Below are 12,729 nucleotides of genomic sequence, written 5' to 3'. Positions count from 1 at the left end.
CTCTAGATCTGCGTGGCGCCTTTAATATATTAACCATTATTAATTTTTCTCACAGTCGATCCTACTTACTACTACATAATTATATTTTTTGGTCATTTTGTTTGTAAGTAAATGAAATGTTCATAGGATAAGTTATATCTTTGGGGAGATCTCTTTCAGTTAGTGACCCTTGAAGGCAAAAGATTTTAAGAAAAAAAAAACAAGACAAACTTGTATGTAAACTGTAATATTAAAATAATATAAATATGTTTATTCAAATATATTAAAATAATAATATATGCGCTTGTATATAGAATAAATTATGATATATACGAGAATTAAAAAAAAACATAGGAAATAAAAATAAATTAATATTTTCCAAGTAACGTAAGAGGTAGTGTAGGTAGTAACAGTGGACCCGTATTATAGCTAAGTAGGATGATAACTAAATAAACGTCTTGTTTTTATAGTGACATTTTAACTTAAAAAAGGAGCGTGTACTCTTACCTAGGATTTTAAAATAGAAGTTAGCAAATTGAAACTCCAGTGAGAACGAAGTAGGAGCCATTTTGTTGAAAATAGGATATTTAAACAAAATTGCATTATTTTAAAAAATCACTTCATTTATATATCTTCTCCAGGAAAGATCAAATCCATTACGATGCCTAGATTTACAGCTGTCTCTCAGAGTGAAATATTAGACGTGTCACAGGTAAAGCCATGAACGACAGAGAATCAAATATATAATGAAGTTGTCTGCTGATAATCATTAATGCTTTTCACAATGATGGATCGACTATTGGATCCAACTCATTTGACCTTCCACTTGTCACCTTCTCAAAGAAACTATTGATATAAAGTTATCCAAAAATTATACTTTTTCGTGAATGTTTTGAGTCCTCGTTAAATGTTAAATTAACGAGGACTTACTTATCGATTAACATATGATGACGATACCTACTCGTGGAATTACATCCGGTTATAACTAAAGAATTTCGGTCTCTGTTGCAACAACAAAACATAAGAAGTGTTCGTGGAGAAGTGATATCGATGGAAGCTGATATACTTCATCAACACCCAAGGGTTCTAATAGCAAGAATAAAACTTGAAATATCTTTATGTAGTGAGTTTGTCGGGTTTTCATATTTAGGCTGCAACTTTCGTGTGGGCTACGTCGTATAATAGTGGTTTATTAACGAAGACTCCGTATTTACTATACTTTTGTATTTACTAAGACGTATCTATATATATACTTTATTTTTCTTGTCTTGATAACACTTGTAATGTTATATCATAAATATATATGAAGCTGACATCCTGATTCGCATAAAGCGTACAACTTTACAGTTTTCTAGATTCGTTATAGACTCGTGTTACTGGAGCTTCTTTAAGGAACCTAAGACAGATCTCGTCAAGATGTTTTGACGCGACGTAAATTGAAAGTGATAGGATGAGGAAATTACTACCGGCGTATCGCCTGTAGTTGAGCCGGGCGCCGCGCCGTCTCACGACTGGCTTCAAGACGAACGGGTTCCAGGAAGGCGGATATCAAATGATCACAAGGACTATCATACTTGTCTGTAACTTAAGACGAACAGAACGATAAATTAACGAAATGATTAATGGAAGAGGACGTAAATCTTTTAATAAAAAAATCTTCTAAAAAAACAATACTTTACAACAAGCGAATTTACATGTCTTGTATTATTAAAAGTTCAACAGAAGATTTTTGCGGATGGTTTATCGTATTCTCAGATACAAGCTCTTAACAATAAAGAAATTCAGTGCTTAGGTTGGAGCTACCGTGGGTCGTTCAATGAAACCACTGTTTTGTTTTAAATGATTAGAAAAATATCAGTTCTTAAGACAATCATATGTAACCAAGATACAAAAACAGTTCAAAGAAAAGGATTAATATATAAAACAGTGATAAAGGAAAGCGAATGTTAAATAATTTACGTACATGTTTAGTTCAGTTAAAATTGTTTTATAATTTTAACAGTAGAGTTATTGAACTCTAATAAAAAAATATGAATTCGCTAAAGTTATTTTATATATTTTTTTCAAAATTCATAAGGAGATGCAATCATAGTTTCCATTTCCTCTGTAAATCTCTGAAGCGTTTTTCTACCAATGTTCAAGTGAAGCTCGTTGTTCTGGGGCACCTCTTTGTGTAATGTCAGTCTTCTAGACTCAGCATTCAGAGACGAGGCGTGTATTCGTCTCGGAGGGACAGCACACAGTGAGGCTGTGAATTGATCTGTATCTGGAGGGTTGCGGGGTGAGGGGTGAGGGGTGACAGGTTGTGAGGGAGTGAGGGGTGCGGCGGTATGAAGGGCGCGGGGTGCGGTCTGCGCGGGCCGCAGTCGCCGAGCAGCTGGTGGAGCGACTCGTCGCGAACGCCTGATGGAGTGACTCGCGCTCGCTCTCTGCCGTCTGAAGTCAGCCGACTGCCGACTGTCGTGTCACACTGTGTAAAGTGATTCAAATGTTAATAATGGTGCAGTTGTGAAGCGACTTCAACAAATATTCAAGGAAGAGGGTTGGTAAAATATCATATTTATTTTATTACAAATTTATGTAGTTTAAAACATTACTCAAAAGTTTTTAATTCATACTATTTAATTTTTAAATTATTTTTCTATTTATTTTATTATTAATCCGCACAATAAATGTTGTATATATATCCGACCCGAAATCCATAGTAACAATAACTTTCAAGTAATAAAATATGCCACATATAATAAATACGTTGGGTTTGTAATATATTTTTTATGTATTTGTCACGTTTTAAATATAATTAATCGTTTTTGGTTTTATAACGACGCCTGTCATTGAGGGCAGTAATATTTCCAGCTCTTTATCATTAATCCTTTAAATGTTTAGTTAAACATCCCTCAGTACAAACGATGACATTCCTGGTCTGTTCCAAAACTTAAATCAACACATTCCCGATGAGTCTTACTTTTTCGTCGATTTGCTTTACTTTTAAAGAAATATTTTATTATTTTAATTGGAATCTTTTGTTAAAATACGTTATAATATTACTTCACCAATATCGTTATAAAGAATATGTCAAATTGAATTACTTATTAACTTTTTGAAATTAAATAAATTGATACACAATGTTGACTAAGATACTTAAATAAACTGAATAAATAATTAACAGTACGCCAACTTGCCAGTTCCACCACACACACAGACACACACACACACACAGACACACACACACACACAGACACACACACACAGACACACACATAAATGCTCATACTGTCTATTTCTTGAATTCTAAACCAACTACTGGTCATAATGTTTCAATGGTGTATTAACGTATAGAACATGAAATATAAGTGTATGTAAATTTTTTTAATTGGTTAATATTTTTATGTTGTTTAAATTTCTAAATATCATTCTTATATACAAGATAGGTAATGTATTCGATTGTAATTTCCTACAGCACACTAAATACTGTGAAAAATAAATAAAACAAATAAATAAACATTTACTTTATCCCAAAAATAAGAAAAATATAATGCAGTGGTAATGAATTGTATGAAGACTATCATTAAAGAACGGGCGAGCAACGCCTCGCTGGACTCTTATTATTATTATTATTATAAAATCAGTTATCAAATGTAACGATGTTACTGATGACAGTCTCACAGCCGTGTTTTTTTGTGTTTTTGATACAGTTTACTACTTCCACCGGATCAACGATGTTTTTTTTATTAAAAAATGATATAATTATTTAAATGTGTACCATGCACATACATCTTAACAGACCGAATTATTTAAATTGTTATAAAATTAGTTTTTATAAATAAGTATTTCCTTTTTTTTTGGTTCTAGTCAAACTATGTCTTGATAATTTGATTAACTTAAGTAATGTACTCTTCCACATAAGTTTGATTTATTCCACAACTAGGGAAAATTCTATTTAAAAGACACATTAGGAATACAATGAAAAGCTTCTGCTTCTTGCTTTTACTAAGCGTAAGCGCACCTATTTACTTGAAACATGTAGCTTAAGATAACCTTAATCTTAAAAACAATTGTGAAATTTAGAGTCAGTCGTAACATTTTAAGAATCTTTCAATTGTAAAGTCAGAGAATCATCGACCGAGACTTGTTAAAAAAAATTAACACATGGAAGGCGGCTTTGATCTGATGCATCAAAAGGAAAAATAAAATAGAAATACACTTACACTAAATTTAATTCACCGTTTCCCGACCGGTACATCGAAGAATCCTTGTCTTTGGTTTGAATCGAATACGTGTGGAAGAATTCCTTATCCTCAGCTATTCCTTTGAATTTAACATTTAATCATTGTTTAGAGAATTTTTAAAAATTCATGATGTTTTGATAAATATCTTTTTATTTTAACCAGCTCAATGTTTATAGTTATTACGAACTTATTTTTTTTTTCGTTTATAGTAATAATAAAGAGTTTCTATACTTAAATAGTGAGAGTAGATTTATATCTATTACATTGTTTTAAAGAATGATTTATTATTATAAACATATAATATAGGTGTGGTAGTAGCGAAATATTCAGGTCGGTGGCTAAAAATAAAAAAATAGAATACCCAACAATATTTCTATAAAATAGAGTGAATAAATTGTCGCGGTCGTCAAAAGCAACGTTACTCTGCAGCGGTGAACACAAAAGGTTTTATTTTCTTGTTTAAAACTATAATTTTAAAAACAATACCAAATTATTACAAGTTAACTCTCATAAAATATACTATTTGGGAAGTTTAGATAAAACTATTCAAGAAAAACAATATCGCGACACGTTACATTAGTCGTGGTTTGCGCACACACAGGTATGTTTAGAATGACAAAGAAATCATGATGCCTTCGGTAATTACATAAATAACAAAAGTATTCATATGACTTTGATATATTTGTTGTGCAGGAGTTCCCAACGTATTTTAAGGGTTTTTGTTATTAAGTTTGTAAGGAATTTAACTGAGACTAATAATTCATTACGTCTCACTTTATATTGCAGTGTACATAATGTAATAGATAGATCTCAGGTAACGCCTGAGCCCTATAAAACTGAAATAAAATATGTCAGAAGCTCAAGGGTTGTGTAATTTTTCACTCGTTGTTTCTGCAATCTTTTTAGAACAGTGTCTCATATAACCGATGATACTCATATCAAAATTGTGAACACTCTTCATCAGGTATAGGTCCAAAAACCTGGAGATTCTTTTGAGGAATTTGAGCGTCCTTGCAGTCTACAGAGCAAGCCCCCCACTGGCACCGTCGTCATTTATTTTTTTTATCCATTTATTCTTTTTACAAAATCTAAAGTACATATGAAAAGAGAGAATTTTCACAACAATTGCACCTCTTCTCTCTAAAAGTGCACCTCACTAACATCAAAATGCACTAAAATCTCTTGCCAGTCCACCACCACCTAGATAGACTTAGATATACTTAGATTCTATGTCTTACAGAAGCGACGAGCCTTATGTAACTACATAAGTAACCCTGGGTTATTTTATTGAGTATTATTTTCTTCAGCTCGCTGGGGCATGTGTTTATAAATGCAATTACTTTGGTTATCTGGGAGGTCAATATTTGCATGTTATCCTTGGTACCAGGTTCTCTTCTCTACTGAAGATCCATCGAGATGAGAGGGCGCTATAAGTGATATATATTACTTAAATACTCGTATAAATACTTTCTGGAGAAACGCGCTCAGTGTATAGTTGTTTATGGCTGCTCTTCTTAGAAACAATGCGACAAATTGTTTTTATATATCATAGGTGGCAAAAGAAGTAGACGGAACTACTTGATGGAAGGTAGTAACCGTTGCCCAGAGACATCTGCAACATCTGGAATATTGCGGATGCGTTGCCGACCTTGATTGTGAAAGTAGGAGAGGAAAGAGTGGGAAAAGAGAAAGGGCAGTCCGTTACTTTTATAAATTAATATTAACTATAGGCATTCCTTTCAGTTCAAGGCTGATGTAGAAAAGCAAAGAACTTGATTTCCAAGTGAAGAGTGAGTAGGTTGTTACTGAGATAGTGCGTTTACCTCCCGACATCACTCACACTGTTCACCCAATGAAGCTATACCCACACCATTACTAAACTAACGCCATTAGATATGTCAAAACGGTAACGATGCCATATTATTTTTTTCTATCTGATAACTTTCAACAACACAAATCACAAGAGGTGCAAAGTAACAAAAACTATAATAAAACAGTTGTGAACTGTTGTCACAAGAAGTAACCTTGACTCTCTTGCTATGTTACGTTTATTACTTTAAGTATTCACCATTAACTACTTAATACTTTAAGCAAATAATTTAGAGAGATGACATCGTAATGAAGTGAGTTGTTCATGGCTATATAATATAATATAATGTATAAGTGAAGGTATCCTGTGGCAGAGGGCGAGGCGAGCGGCGGGCGGCGGGCGCGACGCGCGCGATGCTCTGACGCCATGTGCGCGCCGACATGCGCGCTCGCGCTCTGCCCGCCCGCGCGGCGAGACTGCTGCTGCTGGCGTTACTGCTGGCAGGTCAGAATCAAAAAGCTATAACTACGTGCGGAAGGATCATACGGTTATTTCATCGCTTCAAAATAGGACACTCTTAACTCTTGTTCCATTCTGTATTTTATACGTGGTCGTTCCTAGACTTGAAACAGTTTATTAGACAGATCATGAATTATGACAATGACAATGAAAATGTCTAGGTATGACAAAATTTTACATTCATTTTTAAATCAGACCGGATATCGGTCATCTCATTCTTAATTGAACTTATTTTAAAAACCCCATTCGGCCAAATAAAAATTAAGTAATACTTTTTTAGCTTCAGAAAAGAGAACTGAATTGAGTTTTAAATATTTTTCAGGCTGTGCTGGTAATCCCGACGCCAAGCGCTTGTATGACGACCTTCTCAGTAATTACAACAAGTTAGTTCGGCCCGTTCTGAACGTCAGCGACGCGCTCACCGTACGCATCAAACTCAAACTCAGTCAGCTCATAGACGTCGTGAGTGAATACTTTTACTGACTTCTAAGGAAACGTTATAGATCTATGTGACAATATTAAAGCAAACACTTTTTATTTCAGAATCTCAAAAATCAAATTATGACAACTAATTTGTGGGTAGAGCAGGTAAATATTTTAAAAACTTTCTTATGAAACTGATTTTAAAAAATATTTTTTTTTTTACCAACGGGAATATTGTTTTAGAGTTGGTATGATTACAAGTTATCTTGGGAGCCTCGTGAGTACGGTGGAGTAGAGATGCTTCATGTTCCCTCTGATCACATTTGGCGTCCGGATATAGTACTCTACAATAAGTAAGATATCTTTACCATTTTGATTCCTTCCTTCCTTTATTTTTACTTTTAATGAACATTATTTTATTTCCATTAAAATGGAATTTTAATTAAAACTGAACATATGGAATGAAAATGTCTAATTCATGGACTCCAGTCACCGCACGGTAGCTTAATTCGTAAAGAAACTTGAGTGCGATATTTTGGCAGTTGCACGTTTGAAGCCTGCGCGTGTCAATGTTTTTTTATTTCATATCGTTTTTTTCTTGTTGAATTATAATTCAAGAGGAAGTTAAATATTTTTTTCTAAGTTAAAAATAATTTTTTAACCAATTTTTATTTTATTTTAAAATTTATAAATGTTATCACAACATTTTCAAAATTTCACCTGTCACGCTATAAAATTTTCATCAATAACATTATACGAATTAAAAGAACTTTTATTTAAACCAATTAAATTTATTGAGATAACATTTTTATATATGCATTCCAATCTAAACTTTCAGTGCGGATGGGAACTTCGAGGTAACTTTAGCTACAAAAGCAACTCTGAACTACACCGGTCGTGTGGAATGGCGCCCTCCAGCCATCTATAAGTCATCTTGCGAAATTGATGTCGAATATTTTCCATTCGACCAACAGACATGTATTATGAAGTTTGGGTCTTGGACTTACGACGGCTTTCAGGTAACACGTAATTTATATTTCAACAGATGTTGGATTTTCATCAATAAATGTATATTCATTTCACAATAAATATTTTAATAGGTGGACTTACGGCATATTGACGAAGCACGTGGCACAAACGTGGTAGAACTAGGAGTCGACCTTAGCGAGTTCTATACATCTGTTGAGTGGGATATCTTAGAAGTACCCGCTGTTAGGTTTGTATAATCAAATCGACTAAACAATTTTTATTTTCTTCTTAATATTTTACTGACCGTTATTGACATTACCATCTTAAAATTTATTCTTTTTCAGAAATGAAAAGTTCTACACATGTTGTGATGAACCATATTTAGATATAACATTCAACATAACCATGCGCCGCAAAACTCTCTTCTACACCGTAAATCTTATCATACCTTGTATGGGCATTTCATTCCTGACAGTTCTCGTTTTCTATTTGCCTTCCGACAGCGGAGAGAAAGTTTCACTTTCTATTTCCATACTTCTCTCTCTGACCGTGTTCTTTTTACTGTTGGCTGAGATAATTCCTCCAACATCACTTGTCGTACCGCTACTTGGGAAATTCGTTCTCTTCACGATGATACTTGACACATTCAGGTTAGTTTTGTAGTAAAAATAATAAAACATCTGGGAAACAGCTGCTATTACAAGTTAATATACTTTAACTGTTATTCCAGTATTTGCGTGACAGTGGTAGTGTTGAATGTACACTTCCGGTCACCACAGACACACACCATGGCGCCGTGGGTGCGGCGTGTATTCATCCATGTACTGCCAAGACTCTTAGTGATGCGTCGCCCCCACTACCGCCTTGATCCACATCGCAGTCGATTGTAAGTTTCGTTAAACATTTCACTAACATTAAAATCAAAGTTTTCAGTCATAAAAGTATTATTGAACTTTTTTTTATTATATTTTTAGCGCCGGAGTCGTTGCTAGTGAAGGTTGGTCACCCATAGTCGGTCCGGTGGGAATGGGACCGACGGGCTCTATGGGACAAATGGGTCCACTAGGTCTCTCCGGAGTGACGGGTAGAATGACGGGCGAGATGGCAGGTGGCGCTAGTGAAGATCTCTCGCCGACACCGGAAGCTTGCCGTGTTCATGACGCTCCTGCGTTGTGTGACGCTTTGCGACGTTGGCACCGCTGCCCTGAACTACATAAAGCCATTGACGGCATTAATTACATCGCGGAGCAGACACGCAAAGAAGAAGAATCCACCAGGGTAAATTAAGGCCGATATTAATTTTACTTATAGATTTACGTTACTTTTTCTACAATGTTTGAATATTATTATTATTTTTTACCAATCTGTATCAGAAATTATTATCAGGCAAACATTAATTTTATCAACTATTATTATATCCGCTACGAGACACTTAAGACTAAATATTTTTGAAAACAGGTGAAAGAGGACTGGAAGTACGTCGCTATGGTGTTGGATCGGCTGTTTCTTTGGATATTTACCCTGGCTGTATTAGTAGGATCTGCCGGGATAATTCTTCAGGCGCCCACGCTATACGACGAGCGCGCACCCATCGATGTGCGTCTCTCAGAGATCGCCTACGCGGCGGCCAAGCCTCGTCCGCCTCCGCCGCGCTAGACTCGACACTGCTGATCTGCGGACTTTTACACTTTACATAAAACGATACGCTCAGTTCGTTTGTTATACTTTACCCTAACCGAATGCTGATAATCAGCATTCGGTCCGTCGCACTGCGTTTATTATGATTATTGTAAATAAAATATATTATTATATAAATAGTTTATACGACGAAATAAAGTGATCGAAGATAAGTCGAATTTCTTTTGATAGAGACGAAATAAACTCGTTTGTTTACAAACTGCATTTTTTTTTAAACGGTTCTCGAAGACTATATATTAATTATGACTCTTACATCTACTCGTAAATGATACGTTCTCATGATTGCATAGATCGTAGTCTATATCGTTATTACTCAAAATAAATTTTACTCGTACTCAACTACTGAATTTGTTTAAAGGTACTTAGAAATCACAATACAAATTATTTATTCTCAATTATATTGAAATACGAAAATAAAATTTCTTTTTCAAGTAGTTGGTCCATCGTGCAACAAGGCATTCTACACTACTTTTATACAAACGGTCCTCATTCTCTCTAATCTCCTGAAGATTTGATTCTCACTTGAACATGCTCAATTTACAAGTGAGGTCCTTTCATCTTTTTTTTAAATTATTACTTTTTCGGAACACTTTGTACCAGATAAAGGCAAAAACTCTGAGCATTGGACTTTGAATATATGGACCAGTGATAAACTAAGATATGAGTCCACGATTCGTTAGTGTATCTATAATTTTCAGTTGATATTAGTGCGACGTCTGTTCCAATGGAGAGTCTTAACGACATCTTTTGACGTTTTTTAAATTTGATGATCAAGTACCCCTGACTTAACCCTTGTTGTATTTGTGGATATGACGTGTTCCCAATCTATATACTTGGATAAAAATGTCCGTCTTTTGTTTACTCAAAAAAGGTATCTCTGCATATTTCATAGCTATGTATCAGTGTTCTACAACAATTTTAAAACCATTCAATTGACTTAAATATTATTTTCTGCACAGGTTATTTACAGGTCGAGAAAGAATGACATGGCTTTTTTTTACGTGCCAAAAAGGGCTTATTAGAAGTAGAAAGGACTGAATGGGAATGATAACGACTGTCCTATATTCATGCAAAAATGTTGTCAATACAAAATGATAAGAAAAAAATAAATAATATGAAACATTTTCTTTTATTTTTTCATTTATGTTCTTATAAATATTTTGAAGTTGTACAAAAAATAAATTTGTTCTACACCTTAAATATATAATATTTTTAAGAATAGTCAGGCGAAGGCGGCAACGTATAATAGTATTACAATTTCAAGATAGTAGTATTATGAAGGGAAAGGTCCCAATTTTACATATTAATTAAATTGCATATTATGTATAACGGTCAGAAGCCCGGAATACCAACAGATATATCATTCTAACATTTTACATAAATTTATACCTAGTCTGTCATAGTCATCATTCACGAGGATTTCATCGAATTCTTCATAATCCCAGATGTGTCTGTATCTACCCGAGCCAGGGTCTACATTATAAAGAATATCTGAATAGTTAAACATACTTACAGCTTTTTTTCAAAATCAACAATACTACCGATCGTTTGTTTCTTCTAAAAAATTGAGCAGTTGTATTTTATGGAACAAAACAAAAAAAAAATACTAACTTCGGCTATTTTCACTGGTTGTAATGTCAATGGAAAAACACCGACACTGGTCCACTAAACTCTTGAAGCCTTCCTCTTGAAGCAGGATTTCTCAGGTTTGCCAGGATTCAGTCACTGCGATGAGCATTTTAGGTTATCGTACAAAATCCAATTTTCATTAGATAAGACTTCGATTTAAAATCCCTTCATTATTATGCCACTTGTCTAATGTGAACCAGCAGTCTAGGTGAGTTTGTCGATTTTCTGCAGTCAATTCTTGAGGGACAAACCTTTCAATCTTTTATTTTTACACTGTCCCAATTAGCTTCAAGCAGATTAAACTAATGTTGTCACTAGCTCCGTAGCGTGCACGTGTTTTACGATGGATACACTTCCACAATAACATTTTATTCTTCGTTATGAGCCTCGGAGTTGAAGGATTTAAAAAAAAGGATTTAGTATGAAAAGTAGATACTACCGTTTTTTATGAATGATGGATTGAGACTACCATGTGTGATGGATGGCTGAACGGGGGCAAGGAGAAGAGGTGCTGATGAGGCAGGAATAAGGTATAGAGTCAGCAGAAAAGGGTGCATTGGGAATCTGTAACAGCTCCCCGGGGAAGACTAAAGATCGGGGTTGAAATACGATGTTTAGGGAAAAGCGAAGGAGAGTTATATATTTCTTTTTAAAGAAGGAACTGGGATATCTCTGGATTCAGAACGACTATCATTGTTTCTGGTAAAAGAGATTGTTTCAGGGATATGTATTTCTGCTGGTGAGGCTGATGAGTCTACTGGAACGGGTATGGAAGGACGTGGAAAATTGAAAAGAAAACGGCCTCTCGAATTAATATAAAGATAAAGTTTAAGAATACAAAATAAAAGAATGATGCAAATTATAATTATTAACAAAATAGAATAATGAGTCTCATATTGAATTATAGGATGTTGGTCTAAAATTTTATCTGCCTCAGATGAAATTGAGTTTAATTCAGATCTCGATTCTTTAGTAAAGATATGAAGGTCAAAGTTATTTAATTCTATAGGTTATTTAACTCTTTCTTTATCTTAAACTTAAATTTGTCTAGAATACAGCAAGAGTCATTAATAATATTAAAATCGGATTTTATGGAGGTTACATTAATTACAAAATTATTAAATTTGGGTATCAATTTAATAGACTTACAATATGCTACACAATTGATAGGGACGTTTACAATACCTGTCCCATAATATTTAATTCAATTATATTTTATCTTGACATTCTAGATAAAGTTTATTAGTTTGCGACTGCACAAAAATCCAATTATTGTTTGAGAGCGGTTTCCACAGGTCAACATTTCCGTAAATAAATTGCGTTTTACACTGTTTTGGTAGGAAATTAACGACTTTGGACATTATTTCACTTTCGCAACTGGGATTTGCACTTGTAGGGTATACAGTCATCACGTCACAGATGAATTCACGGTGATTTATCGCATTGCATTCCTTGAGTGATTCTTAGTTGCAG

The 12,729-nt window shown here is 34.3% G+C and overlaps 1 protein-coding gene across 2 annotated transcripts; it reads left to right on the top strand.

Annotated features, from left to right (window-relative positions):
• The first annotated feature begins 2,354 nt into the window (after positions 1-2,354).
• On the top strand, positions 2,355-9,826 carry LOC116766756 (acetylcholine receptor subunit alpha-like). Of its 2 annotated transcripts, none has more exons than XM_061521626.1 (11): positions 2,355-2,521; positions 6,392-6,522; positions 6,860-6,999; positions 7,081-7,125; positions 7,204-7,313; positions 7,799-7,979; positions 8,061-8,176; positions 8,274-8,579; positions 8,660-8,815; positions 8,904-9,207; positions 9,388-9,826. In XM_061521626.1, the coding sequence occupies exons 2-11, from the start codon at positions 6,459-6,461 to the stop codon at positions 9,583-9,585; spliced, it is 1,620 nt and encodes a 539-aa protein (XP_061377610.1). In that variant the 5' UTR covers positions 2,355-2,521; positions 6,392-6,458; the 3' UTR covers positions 9,586-9,826. The 2 variants fall into 2 exon arrangements, with proteins under 2 accessions (XP_061377610.1, XP_032512735.1); XM_032656844.2 differs by having other exon boundaries at positions 6,378-6,522.
• Positions 9,827-12,729: the final 2,903 nt, after the last annotated feature.

The sequence above is a fragment of the Danaus plexippus genome, chromosome 10 (genome assembly GCF_018135715.1).
Source record: "Danaus plexippus chromosome 10, MEX_DaPlex, whole genome shotgun sequence".
Classification (NCBI taxonomy): domain Eukaryota; kingdom Metazoa; phylum Arthropoda; class Insecta; order Lepidoptera; family Nymphalidae; genus Danaus; species Danaus plexippus.
This window is presented reverse-complemented; position numbering and strand designations above follow the sequence as displayed.

Excerpts from the sequence above, each read along its gene's own strand:
- LOC116766756 (XM_061521626.1), top strand. The coding sequence starts at position 6,459 with ATGCGCGCTCGCGCTCTGCCCGCCCGCGCGGCGAGACTGCTGCTGCTG. Across the intron at positions 6,523-6,859 it reads GCTGGCGTTACTGCTGGCAG|GCTGTGCTGGTAATCCCGAC; the intron begins GTCAGAATCAAA and ends AATATTTTTCAG. Across the intron at positions 7,126-7,203 it reads CTAATTTGTGGGTAGAGCAG|AGTTGGTATGATTACAAGTT; the intron begins GTAAATATTTTA and ends ATATTGTTTTAG.